Here is a 14,600-nt window from a genome sequence, read left to right as displayed (position 1 = left end):
TCAGACTCCTACTTCTGATCAGTCAGTGATACAGGCCTCCATTGCTCACCTGTTACGTTTTCAGACTGGTATCTTTGTGCTTGCTTCTGTGCTTCCTCTCATACTTGGGAGGAGTTCCTGGTAAACATTTGCAAACCTTTTTCAAATTCTTCTTTAACATGTTCTTTTCTGTTATCCCTACAATACAGTTAAGAGGTAGGCGGCACTCAACACATCTGCAGCCTATCATGTCTCATTATTTCCTTATATTTCCCTGTCTGTATCCACATGTTGTTTCCTGTGTTATACTTGGATTGTAAGCTTTTTTTTGGAAGGGACAGGTTTTTTTGTGTGCTGTACTAACATATTGAGGCAGTAGCCTGTGACTAGGGCTCTTAGACACTGCCTTAGTACAAATAATTCTAAAGCAACAATAGGTAGGTAGAGTTGTTTTAAAAAAAACGAAACCATCTACTCTGCTGAGCTAAAACTGCTACAAACAACATTTATAATGTGGACAAGTCCTAAAAAGCCACATCTCTTTAATCATAAACTTGAAAGGTTTTGATTAAGCAAATAGAGAATATATCTGAAAATGTGAGGGGAGGGGAGAAGGGCACTAGATCTGCCTATATTTACAAGATCTGCAAGTGCCTCTGGGAATGGTGACTACATCTAAACAATTTAAGTTACGACTTTATTCAGCCTTTATAAGGCTCCGAGTAACTCTCTTTTTGTTCCTTGTTTAAGATAGGTTTCATTATTTCAAAAGAGTTTTGTTTGATGTCAGAAGCTTCTTGTCCACTCTTCTTGTGATAAATTGCTCACTGAAAACTATTCATTTGACTTTTAGACTCTAGCATCTTCATAAGAATGAATCAAAAGTGTACAAATAATGCACTTGCTGCTAGAGCTTTTGAATCTCTACTATAGTTTAAACCTCTCTAAACTGGTACTCTGGTCAAGCAGGACCACGAATCTTCCAGGACCAGAAAATCACAGTGGAGGGCTGGTGGCTGAGAGCCCTAGGGGCCAGCACCAGCAGGGAGCTGTCTAGTGGGGCCAGCAGCTGGGCCAGGATTGGGGGAGGCTGGTAGCAGGGGAGCCAAAAATGACCTTCCCAGGTCTGGCAAAATCTCTCATCCAGGACTGGTCAGGTTATGAGGATGCTGGCCTAGGGAAGTCCAACCAGTAATAGAGATGATGGATTTTATACATGCAAACCCTGGAGCCTAAAACATGCATATGTAATAGCTTGGATGAGCCTCCCCCAGCCAAAAATCTGATCTTAAATGTGTAAAGAATCAATATCTAATGAATTTTAATCTCTTGATTTGGTCTACATTAATTGCTTTATGGTGACCTATGGGAAACTAACACTATTGCACACAGTAGTCACTTGAAGTTTACATAATCATTTCAATAGCTGTTAATACCTGTTAACTACTTATCTTAGAAGTTTATGCATGTCAGAACTTTAATAGTTACAAAAATATAAATGATCCACTAACATATCTTCCAAAATTGACATTAAAGAACTTGTGGCATTATATACATAATATACATGGGAGGGGTGACTGCAAATATAGTGTGTGGAATGAGAATGAATCTGATGACCAATAACCTGTGTTTTCCTTAAGTTACTGAACTTAAAAAAGAGCTCTCTGATCTCAAAAGCTTGACTTACTCACCTGAAATTGGTCTAGTTAAAGATATTACCTCTCTTACCTTGTCTATCTAATTTCCTGAGATCAGTACAACTATGACAGTACTGTATACTATGACTTTGTCATATGTTTGGTATTTCACTCTCCTCCAAACACACCTCCCACTACTTCTAAAATGTGTCCAATCCAAGTGTATTGCATGAGGCTCTATACTATAGTGTACTTTACTTTAATTTCTTCTTGTTATTCCAGTAATAGACTGTTTAGCATCTGTCCCTTTTGTATATGTAGTCTCAGTCACTGTAAAAAGCAAAAAATGTGCATCTGACGAAGTGGGTCTTTGCCCACGAAAGCTTATGCTCCAATAAATCTGTTAGTCTACAAGGTGCCAGAGGACTTCTTGTTGTTTATGCTGATTCAGACTAACACAGCTGCCCCTCTGATACTTGTAAAAAGCAAGATCTTACTGTAAATGATTGTAACTTCCTATTTCATAAGTGACTTGCTTCGTGCTTCTGTTATAGAATGGATTTTGTTATAATACAGATTTTACATTAGTGATACATAAGTTAGTACTCTACAATAAGGAATTTTGATTACATAATATTAAAGTATTATGAAAAGATGGTTTTAGTCTTAAACATTCTTTTGTACACTGTAAGATGTTTTCTGGCTCATTAAGAAAAGTTAATCTTACTACGTGGCTCTTACAGATGGTGTCTGATCACTGCTAATTTTACGTTAGGGTTTCTGTAAGAAGGTAAAATGTTAGGCTTCCATAGTTTAGGCTTCCCGGTTGTAATTAGATTGTAGCAATCTTAACACGTTTTAAAAAAAATCTATATTATAGCATCCCTAGATACAGTATAGGCTGATACTGTACTTGGTAATACCTTTGAGAAGCCTTACTTTAAGTGCCATAATTAATAAGCTTAAGATGAGAGGTACATTTAATATGGAAATATTAAAATTATTAAGATTGCCTTCTTCCATTGATTTGGAATTCTGTTTTGATTTTTTAAATTCACATTGTATGGACATTACCTAATTAGATTATAAAAGTGAGACTTTGCAATTTACAAGTACTAGGAGGCATCTAGGACCATTTTGTGTGCCATATTACAATTTTGGCATTTTATCAGTTTGAGACACATTTGCCCCTAATAGCACTTAATGCATTTCTGATGAGCTGTGTGGGTTTCTTAGATGAGGCTAATAAACTGACAAAGGGAGGTATTCTGCCAAAAGTTGTGCAATAGGTGATGTGCAATTTTCAGTGATGCTCCATTACAAACTAGCCACTCTTAATTCATTCTGAAATAGCTATTCTTCCTCCTCCTTTTTTAGGAGTTGAGTGAATATTTGTTAGACACCATTCCATTATTGTATGGACTGTAAGTACAAGTTGAACCTCTCTAGTCCAGCACTGCTTGTTTTGGCAACATCTGTGGTCCAGCATAATTTTAGTTAGCCTGATGTCATCTTATTGTCAGTGGGGGGTCAAGTTTCCTTCCCCCCACACTGTCTCAGGCTGGGATAACAGCTGGGGGTGGCTGCAGACCAGGAGCAGAGCCTGTGGCTAGGACCATGGCCTGGCAGCAGCAACAGAGAGACTCGGGCTGGGACCCTGGGGCTGGCATTGGAGCCCTCGGGCCATGGTTGACCTCTGGTGGTTTGGCAAATTCTCTGGTTTGGTACTGGTGCCAGACTACAGAGGTTCAATCTGTATAATCAGGGATTTTGTACCATCTTGGTATCATGCTGAAATCTACCTTGATTATTAGTTTCTGTAAATTCATTGGTCACATTTCATGCTGTTTGGATCAAGTCATAATTAAATGTATTCACTCTTTTTGATACAGAGCTGAACTATTTTAGTTCCTGTGATTCAAAACTTGCTTCTTGCTTTTTAAAAAACTTCCTATTGGGAAATTTACCTGCATCTGAGTCTTAAGATCAATTGATTGCCGAATTATCCTCTGCTTCTCATTTTGTTTTCAGATCCTCTAGGCTTAAGTTTATGTAAGAAATGCAAATTGGGGCATGGGAGGATGAAACAGGATCTCTTGAATTAGTTAAGCTCTTTGGGGGCAGAGACAGTCACTTTAGTGTTAGTACAATGTCGAGGGCCAAACCTTAGCTGTATTCTTCAGATCCTACCACAATATAAATGTTGTAATCATATATTGTTGGTTGACTTCTCCTTTTAGCTATGGATGTGAATGAGTAGTTGACTAGACAATTAACGAATAAACTAGGTTTATCAGTTGATCTAGGTGACTCCTCACATTCTCTCCCCTTGCTGCTTCTGTATCAGAGGCCAGGGTGGGGGAGAAGCAGGATCCAGTACTGGCAGAAACCAGCTTGCAAACTGGCTCCTCCCAGTACTGCCTGCCACCCCCACACTGCTACCTCTATCAGAGGCAGCAGCACAAGGGTTGGGGAGGTTGCCGTGAAGTAGCCTCTGCCCGTGGTGAGCCTGGGCTCCCCGCAGACAGAGGTTTACAATACTGCCTCTGATACGGAGATTGCAGTGTGGGGGCCGCAGGATTCTCCCTGGGAGTGGGGCCGGAGCTCATGGCTTCTGGCCTTCCCCCTGGGGACTATAGAATAGTCAACTAACTACTAAGAATTCATGCAGTTAGTCGACTATTATATTACCCGATAGCTAACATCCCTACTTTCAACCTTAGGTGTGAGGTCTTTTCAGGTCAGAATTGAGGTACATTGACTGGGAAGCATGGGGAAACGTGTCTTTGTTCTTTGAACAAAATTGAAGACTTCAGCTCCTTAGGACTACTGCCCAGAACCTCTCCTGAATACTTAAACTCAAACAATAGCAAGTGCATAATTTCACACCGCTTCTTGCTGTTATGTAAAGTATTTTTACACATTAGTTTTAATAATTTAGTTTTGGTCTTCAATGCTTAAACTTGCTCTTGAAATTAACAATATAACATTTTCTTGCCATCTTTTTAAAATGCCTCAATCTGTTGGCACTGCTGATCCATGGCCAGCAATGCCTTTTGATATCATATTCTTGAAATATGACTCAACTCCACAGCCACTTCCCTGGTGTCCTCTTCAAACCAATTTATCACCGCAGCCTCATTTTAGAGTATCTTAACTTGTGATAATTGTGTAGAAGATGCTCCAGTATTTTTAACAGTTAAAAAGTACTTTTGTTTGATTTCATTAATTTATTAGTGCTGTGTATATTATTGAATGCTTAATTCCAAACTAAAGCATTTTCAAGTAAATATTCTTCATGCTTTAAGCAGTATGTTCACATCCTTAAATAAGTTCAGAAAACTTGCTGTCTAACTAAATGGGCTTGATTTAAAAAATAAAAGAGGAGGGTGAGTTAAGGGCCTCAAAATTTGACCATATGTCCACATACTTTTGGATGACAATGTATTAGTACCAGGGTTTAAAAAACAAAAACAAAAAACTGTTGTTCATTGTGAAAGATTCTAGACTCCTTTCCCAGCTCCAAGCAACCCCTTTTCACTTTATCTTTCTGTCTCTCTCAAAAAGTTTTTCCTGCCATGTGATACAATGACATGTTCTCATGCTCTCTGGTCAAGAAAGCCGCCAGAGGTGGGGGTGGGCGTGGGGGTTGGTGAGTGTAGCAAGCATGGGTTGCAGCCTGCTAGTACCATGAAATAACATGTTGTTTGTGTACTTCATCTAATTTTCTACAGCAAGTATCTTTACAATGTAACTTGCATCTCTTGCTTATAATACTACCTTTATATTTGCTTTCACTCTTCTCGTAATAGACTATAATGTTTCTTTATAACCTTCTGTGTCTTCCTATGTTGTGCTTTCTGGCTTTTCCCCCTTATTTCCTTCATTATTTTGTCCTTCTACCAAAATGTTTCTAATTTACCCCGTCAGTGTTCCCTTTATTTCCATGCTCCTCTACTCACAGAAATGTAGGCCATGCATCTAATAGCCAGAAGACTAAGGACCAGTATGAAAAAATGATGGCCCTGTTCAGGGTCAATGCCCAGGTGAGAAGCAAAGATTTTTTTTGAACAACTTGCTGTCAAAGGTGAGAGTACTGGAATTCCTAGAGTACTCTTCCTGGATTTTGCTTAAGGAGCTTCAGCCTCTGTCTGATAAATTGTTGGGAAAAAGAAGAATTTTTCTCTGTCCTTACTGACTTTCCTCACACTAGAACCTCCTGGTTTTTGTAATGACATGTGAGAATCTGTTACTTAGCCTCTCCTCTAGCTTCCTGACAAATGTAATGTATGTCTCGTTTCCTTGTCACCCCACATCTGTCATATCACTCTTGTTTTGTAGTTGATTTGCAAGATATTTTGGGCAAGAACTGTACTTGTTATGTTTTTCTACAGTGCCTAGCACAATCCTGGTCCCTCATTGAGGCTCCTTGGCACTAGCACAGTTGAAATACAGTAAAACTTGTGTTATCCGGCAAGCTCGGGGATTAGGGCGTTTTGGTTATCTAAAAATTCCAGTTATCTGAGGGTCCCATCCTAGGAAAAACCAATGGACAATAATAGTAAAACTCAAGTTTTTAATATTGGTAGTTTTGTAGTGAGAGGCAGTTGGTCTCACATTCCTGTTTTGAGTTCAAGATGAGGAGTACTTCTTAACATTTTTTTTTTTTTTTTTTTTTACTTAAGCCAATCTTGGGAAACGAAGCAAGGCCTATGTGTCTGAAGATGTGACAGTATTGTGGCTGGGGGCAGTGCCGATTAACAAAGTTTTCTGGTTAACAGTGTGCCGGATAACAAAGGTTTCACTGTAATAAACAAGAGCCATAGTCTACCCTTCCACAATCTTTTAATTTATTTAAGACGCTTCCCTGTTGACTAGCTCTGTTTCTGAGAGCTTTCCCAATCATTGGTAGAATGAAATTGGTAAGAATTCTGAAAAGTGCTTAGGAAAGTAGTAAGAGTCTGGCTAGTTTTCATTTTGTTATAGCGTGGCAAAGTGCTGAGATGTCCCAGGCACTGGAGCTCTGTCTGTCCGTGAACTGGGAAGTCAGTTTTCTGTGAGTGAATTTTGGATGTTTGGAAGAAATTTTGAATAATAAAGCTTAATGTTTTAAATTAAATTTAGATTCTGCAGAAGCCAATGAGATTTGTATGCAAAAGATACTTACTTGTCATAGGTATATAGATGAACGGACTTTTAAATCCCTGTGTACTCCTGACCAACAGTTTTTTTTTTTTAAAATCATTTGTGTTGGATTGTGGTATAGACTTATTCATATGATGCATATTTAGGCAGACATTTCCCACATTTTGCAGAGAGCATAGTTGGGTACAAAATAGGGATGTTAGTTATTGGATAATCTAAGAATGAGGGTCAGCTAACCACATGAATACTTAGTGATTAGTCAACTATTCTATAATCCTTGGGGGGCAGGGCCAGCAGCCAGTGCAGTCCAGCCCCACACCTGGGGAGCTCTCTGCCACCCTGTGCATGGGGTGCAGGTGGGAGGCAGTTTGTGAGGGGAGCCAGTTTAAAAACCAGGAGAGGGGCAGGAGGCACTGTGAAGACAATGCTGAGGGGAACCGGCTTTTAATACAGCTCCCCCCAGCACCAGCTCCTGCTCCCCCCCCCCCCCCGACTTCTTCTGATACAGGGGCACAGCAAGGGGAGGGGAATGTGAGTTGTTGACTAACTATTCGCTTACATCCCTAGTGCAAAAATATTCTTATAATTCTTGTTAACTTGGCAATTGAGTTAATATTGCATAATGAACTAGGATGTACCAGTTTAACATGTTGTTGGTGACTTAGAGGGGAGTGGTTTTCACAGCACATCTTTTTGACTAATTCATGACCTCTGTTTGTGACTGTGTTCCTGGCTGGGGCAGAGATTTTATGAGGTCTGCTTTAAAAGCATAAGTGCGAACGTATTGTCTTAGTGCTTTGAGATAACACAGTCCCCAAATGCCATAGGCTATCTCTCAAAAATATACACAAAATTACATAACTTCCTTGCATATGGTGTTAGTTCTTATTTTCTGCAGTGCTGCTTTAAAGAAACAAGACTTATCCAGACTTACACACAATTACAAGAAACTGTGTTAGTTTTTTTTTTTTTTTTTTAAAGAGCTAAAATCAATAGAATAGTTAAAATATTCAGAACACAGCTTGGGGCATCTGGGGACTATGCAAAACATCCTGTCGCTCACCACATTGTTCAGGAGCTTCTGGCATCCTTTAGCAACTTTTTTTTTCAACAGTCATTCTGTGCTGTGAGCTCTGGAATCTGCAGCAAAAAAGAATGGATCCCACATTTGTCTCAAATGTTCTGTTGCTGTGGTGAGGACTTTGCACATGGCAGCAGAGATCATCTTGAAAGTACTGACAGAGGAAGAAGACTTAGAGGCGCCTCTGTGTGTGTTGTATGGAAAGAGGTATCCTGTCATTGCATTTGGAAGGCACAAAGAACAGCTATATGGGGTAGATGGCCGCTTTTGGATTAGGCAAACGAGCATTGATTGCTGGGATCGTATCATCATGCAGGTATGGGATGAAGACCAGTGGCTCCTGAACTTTAGGATACTTCTCGATGGTGATGCAGGTGCTTAAGGATAAAGTGTGGGCGTTTCTGACATCAATACAGGGTGATCTGGAAAGATCCATGATGCACACATCTTCAGGAACACTGGCCTGTACAGAAAGCTGCAGGCAAGGATTTTCTTTCCAGACCACAAGAGTAGTGGGAGATGTGGAAATGTTCATTGTGACCCAGCTTATGCCTTGCAGCCCTGGCTCAGGAAACGGCACATGGGGCACCTGTAGTAAGTAGTGTTTTAACAGGCTGAGCACGTGCTTGCATGGTGGTTGAATGCACCTTTGGGAAGTTGAATGAGATGGAGGTGTCTCTGTGGTAGGCTAGAGACAGTGTCCCCATGGTTATTGCAGCTTGTTGCATTTTGCATAATTTGTGCCAGTTTAACGGGGAATTGTTTGCTCAGGGTGGAGTACTGAGGCACGGTGCATGGCTGCAGAGTTTGAGCAGCCAGACACTAAAAAACTGTTAAAGGAGCTCATAGTGCTGCGTTAACATCAGAGAGGCTTTGAGGGTGCACTTTGAAAATGAGGGGCACTGAAATAAATATGGCCAGGAATGTGCCTTTAAAGCCTGAAAGTGTCCCGCTCATACCCCATTCCACACAAGGGTCAAGAAATGTTCAGGTATCTGTCCCAGTTCCTATGGGTCACTCGTGGTTGGGACTGAACAAACTCCTCTCCCCATACACTGATCAGCTCTCACAACTCCGCAGCTATTCAAGTGGGAGAGCATTTGGTGTGATGGTCGGTTATGGGCACCTGGGAAGATGCCATGAAACTACTATATGCTGAGCCAGTCCACAGGGAAGAGGGGGAGTCCAGGTGCTCAGGCTGCGTAGGCTGCCACAGTTTGTAAAGTCAGCCCTGTGTGGTGTATCTCATGCATTGCATCAAATTCCTCAACAGCCATGTGGATGAAACCAGTCAGTGTCTATCCTTTTTGTGTGAACTCGCACAGAAAAGCTAGCCAGCGGGAAACAGAATTCAGGTTTCGTGGAGATTCCAAAGTGGTAGGATGGATTTCTGGTCATGTGGCTGCAGCACAGTGGAATTGAAACTGCTGACCAGAGTAGGGATGTAATGGACCAGTCAACTATCCGATAAGCAAATGCTTATCAGATAGTTGACAGGATAATCGAATAGTCACTCCCCCCTTGTTGCCTCTATGCAGATTTAAGACTTACCAACTGTTGCTGATGGCCTTTTGTTTGACCCTGAGACTTTTTTTGTTAAATCTGTAAAGGAGGTTTAATATATATCAGTTCAGTATAATCAAAATATTGCTCTAACCCAGTGGTCCCTAAACGTATTACCTTGTCCCCCTTTTACCTGTGTCTGGTGTCCCCCGCCAAAGCAGGAGTGGGGCTGAGGCTTTGGGAGATGGAAACATGGACTGAGTAAGGGCAAGCGTAAGGCAGGCAGCCAGGGCCCCCGGCATGGGTCTGGCGTGGAGCTGGGTTGAGCTCCCTCTCCACCCCTCTTATGGGGGCTGTCTCAGATTCTAGTTGTGCTCCTCTGAATATTCCTCTGTGCTGCCCTTGGGGGGTGGTGCATCTCAGAGTTTGGGAACATCTTCTCTATCCAGAACATGGTACATAGTACTCCACTCTTCGATCTAAAGACCATTAGTTGTCTAATTCTAGTAAAACTGGTTTTAGTATTACTGAATGTCTGGAAAAGAAAATATAAAATATGTCAGACTGTCTAAAGTTACTCACAAGCATGAGTACTAGTCTCAGGACAGACTGAAAGGAGTACTCGAACCCCAGACTGATAGTTCTATATAGGTTGAACTTGAGACCCTGGACTGGTGGCTGTAAACAAAATGGGGCCACACCCATGATAAGTGGACATCTGGCCAATTAAAATCATGGTGGACAGTGGATATTGCTGGACCAGAGAGTGCCTGACTAAAGAGGTACAACCTGTACTTCTATTTCGCCAATCAAATGCATCAAATGTAATATACTCAACACTATAGCATCCTTAACATTGAGTCACATTTGGGTTTGCTATTCAAATACACTAGCTTTTTTTATATAGATAGTTCCTCACCCCCAAAACTACAATAATATTCAGGTTACTTACAATAAACCTGGGATAAGTGACAGTATCTTAGATGCTATATCAAAGACAATGCTTAGAGCCAGTCCTATCATAAATTAACTAAAGAGTTATTAATAAAGAGAAAAAGTTTATTTACAAGGTTAAAGCAGGTAAAAATATACACACAAATGAATTAGTCTTAGTTTTCAAAAGGACAGTAAAAGCTGTGGTAATGTAAGCCAAGTATGTCTTTTAGGGCTAACCCAGGCCAAACAGGTGGGGATCCCTTGTTAGTGCTTAACCATCTTCTTCCCTCAGTATTCAAACACCATAGAAATACGGTTCCTTCTTGTCAGGGATTTTTATTCCCTCACCCCAGAGTTTAAGATGAGACTAGTTCACCTGCAGTCTCCTTTTCATGCGTATGTGGGGGAGCAATAACCAAAGTCTTTGTTCTTTAATGTTTCACAATATATTGGTTTCAATGGGCCCTCTTCATGGGCAGAACCTAATACTTTCTGTTACACTGATTTGTCGAGCTCTGGTAATCCACTATATCTACTCTCCCGTGGCGAGTAGATTTTAGCCAGTCGTGGTTTGTCAAGCCCTGTGGATTACAATGCAAACATTTAATGTAATCTCATAAAATGGAGTATGGAAGTTATATGGTAAGATGAATACATCCAGACTCCTAGATTTCATAAAATCTAGCACATTGTTATAAACTTAACATCTGTTTTAACAGTACTAATACACAGGTGAACCAGACTGGTTTCTAGCTATACATTTGTTAGTGTTCAAGGAGGCTTTAGAGGTTCTAGCATGACCTGATACTTTGTTTGCCAGCATCTCACTCTTTAAAATTTTATCACAATTATTCTGTGTGTAGTAGTTGTGCATAGTCTACATCTGTTGTTCTTGATAAGATCTGAGACTTTTCTGACTTGTCTTGGTAGATAAAAGTCAATGATTGTTTTCTAAACAATGGATTTTTTAACATTTAAAACTGGATCTTTTGATTTTTTTAAATCGATAAAATACTAAATTTCTAATTTAAAATAAGCTACAATTAACCTTATCACAAACATGCTACATATTCTCTTAGTTTCATAAAATGAATTAATAGCTCAGACTGTCCAGCCTAATTACCAGCTCTTGCTTCTTGAAAGTTCTGGGCTTTGAATTTCTGTTTCTCAGCAGAGTAAAGTCACACGCACACTGGTTGGGATTGTTTTGTTCTGTGTTTATGTGGTGATGGACTTGGGCCAAGCATGGCAGAGGAGTTAGTTAAGACATTGTCTTAAGACACAGAGACAATATATAGGAAAGGATGGAGGCAGTGCAAGAAAGAACAGTGGGATGGACTAAGGATGCTAAAATGCGATTATCTGGCTAATTGTATAGTTAATGCAATTTGTATTATACTGTACGATTAGTCAATAAGCGCTGCTTTGAAGAGCCACAGTGGGGGTTAGCTCCAGGAGCCAACTCAAGCCAGGACTACTTGGTCATGGGTAGTGCTGAGTCTAGCAGCCCCTGTTTGCTGCAGACAGACTGCTCCAGCACCATCCCCCTGTTTGAGGCAGCCAGGGGTTGCTTGGCAGCAACAGCCCCTGTCCGGAGGTGGGGGGGGGGGAGGATAGAGAGCAGCTCCCCTATCCCTGCACCCCCCTCTTCCCATTGCCTATGATAGTGGCAGCGGGGCACCCCAGAGACAGTGCTGCTGGGATCCAGCTTCTCCCCCATGGTCCTTCCCTCCCACTGTGGCCATGCTGCCTCCTCCATCCCCAGGCAGCCGCCTCCGCTGCTGGACGGGGGAAGGGGATAAACCTGGCAAGCCGCTCCTGGGAGCGGCTGCCAGAGTCCCGGCAGAGACTGTGCAGAGCCCAGCTGGAGCGCTGCAGCGTGGGGTATGTTCAGGCTCTACCAGTGCGCTGTGTGCTCAGCCCTTTCTCTCTCCGCCCCTTCCCACCCCGCTGGGGGAGCAGTAGTGCACGGACCTGCTTACACAGCCATGCTCCGCATGGCAGGTTGGGGGGGGGCTTCCACCCCCGTGCTGCTGCTATTGGGAGCCAAAGCTGGTGTGGGGACTTCAGTAAAATTAGCACCGCATGGCTCAGCTCCAGGCCCGGCAAGTGGTCCTGCCTCGGAAGCAGCTGGGGCCTGGGCTGTGGGGACTTCTGGGGCCTGACCACAGACTCCAGCCCCGCAAACTGGAAGGCAGAAGGTGAGGGGGGGAAGGGAGATGAGAGAGTAAGGGGCTTATGCTGAGGGGAGGGGGTAGGACAGGAGAAGAAAGGGGAAGGTACCAAGGTACCCAGTCTCTCTGCCTCCCCCTGAGTTAATGCAACACACATTGGGTTAATGCAACTGCAGGATAGTTTCATGAGGGAGGTTTGGTGGGGGTCAAACTCATCCCTATTGGTAGGAGGATGGTGGGAAAAGTTCTTGGGGGGGGGGGGGGTCACATGACACCTTTTATTTCTGGTCATGTGTCCATCTTGACCCCCAGAATGTTACCTCCAGTGCTGGGGCTAATGGGGGTCAGGGGGCATGGTTAATGGGGGTCAGGGGTGTGGTTAACATGAGGCAGGGGGTGTGGCTAATGTGTCTCTAATTTTGGTTCAGAAAATATGGTCACCATACCCATAGGGCTTGGGGGAACTGGCTTAAAGCTGGTTCTCCCAGCACCGGTTCCTGTTCCCCCCCTCCCCCCCGCCACCTCTCTCTGATAGAGGCGGCATGGGGGGCGGGGAGTGACTAGTCAAGTCACTACTCAACTATCTGATTAATCATTTGCTTATCTGATCAACTAATTGCTTACATCCCTAGAATGGACTGAAAAGAAAAAGGGAAGACAGTATTCAGCACGCACACATCTTCCTCTATTCCCCCACACTTTTGCCACAGAAAAATGGTCATGGCTTCTGAGCATGAGACACCCTATCTGGGAATATTTTAAATAAATTCCTTCCCTTGGAAAAAGAAAATGTCAAGTGTAAGCAGTGCAAGAAGATGATTTGGAGCCTAGATACAGGAATGGAACATCGCAAGAAAGCTAGTTGTAGAAGTTTTAAAGACACTGTACATTTAGTGTTCTGAGGACTTGTCTGTTAGAGTTGTTTAAATTTGAAAATGAAAAAAGTTTTAGGACAGCTGGCAACCTGGGAGAGAGCTGCAGTTATAAATGTGAACTATTTATGTAACATTTAAGATTTAGTTTAATAAAATAAGTGCTGTTGTGTTTTGAGTATGTGTTTTAGTTCTTACTATTTCTACTGTACTGCTGCATCTGTAGCTTGACATGGTAATGAGTATAATGGATTATTTCCTAAATTAATAAAATGGAGTTATCTAAAAAAAGTACACAAAGTGTAAAATGCTGCACTAAGTTGTAAGTTAACATGTTTTAGTGATCAGATTAGCATATTAAGTAATATGGGAAGAAATATCAATAGGAAATTGATTTAAATCTTTTTTTTGGTGATTTAAACCAATGATTTAAATCAATCCACCCAGATTCTCGTACCGTGAATCTAATCATTTCCTTTTTTTCTCCCATTGCAGGAAACACTCCATTACATCTTGCTGTGATGTTGGGACATAAAGGTTGGTATCTTATATTCTTGGATTTCTCTCAAGATTTTAGGAAGGAGAAATGGTTGGAAAAGTTGACTAAAAATAGACTTTAATTGAATGTGTTCAATTACAAGATCTTCAGAGGGGGTACCTGAGTTAATATGTAACAGTAAAAAATTAAACAGCAAATAGCCTAGTAGCACCTTAAAGACTAACAAAACATGTAGATGGTATCATGAGCTTTCGTGGGCAGAACCCATCTACATGTTTTGTTTAAGGTGCTGCTAGACTATTTAGGTTTTTTTTTTTACTTCTTTTTTTTTTCAATTACAAGGTGAGGAGTCTTTCGGGAAAAAGAGGGTATGTGAGATTAGAAAATAAACTTTAGAGAGTGGGGATAAAGATGCCAAAACCAGGGTGGCAGGGGGAATCTGAGATATGAATGGAAGTATATGAGAGGTCTTTGGAGCCAGAAAAATGACCTATAATAGATGGGCATTCACTAGGCAGTCTTCTGAGAGTCTAAGAGGAGACTAAATAGAACAGATTTTCTCCACTTACAGAGCTATTAGGAAACAGTGACACCTAGAGAGTCATCGAGTTAGAGGGAAAAGAGGTGTGACCAGAGTTGCTTTTTTATCCTCACCCTGGAAGTAGTCCTCCAGGAAGGTGCTATTATTTCTTCTCCTGTAGCTAAATCTCTCCACGAGAACAGGATGAGAAGGGGATATTGAAACAGGTGGGTGCCTCACATGAGTTGACTAAG

At 41.7% G+C, this 14,600-nt stretch overlaps 1 protein-coding gene across 2 annotated transcripts in view; it reads left to right on the top strand.

Annotated features, from left to right (window-relative positions):
• The window catches only part of ANKRD13C (ankyrin repeat domain 13C), a 66,683-nt gene that overhangs the window by 11,188 nt on the left and 40,895 nt on the right, over window positions 1–14,600 (top strand). For both annotated transcript variants that reach the window (XM_075936232.2, XM_075936233.2), the window contains exon 2: window positions 13,823–13,864. In XM_075936232.2, coding sequence (XP_075792347.1) covers window positions 13,823–13,864 — 42 coding nt within the window. The remainder of the gene's footprint in view (window positions 1–13,822; window positions 13,865–14,600) is intronic.

This window comes from Pelodiscus sinensis, chromosome 9 (genome assembly GCF_052426305.1).
Source record: "Pelodiscus sinensis isolate ZL-2025 chromosome 9, ASM5242630v1, whole genome shotgun sequence".
NCBI classification, from domain to species: domain Eukaryota; kingdom Metazoa; phylum Chordata; order Testudines; family Trionychidae; genus Pelodiscus; species Pelodiscus sinensis.
Note: the sequence above shows the minus strand (reverse complement) of the source record. Positions and strands in the feature narration are given on the sequence as shown.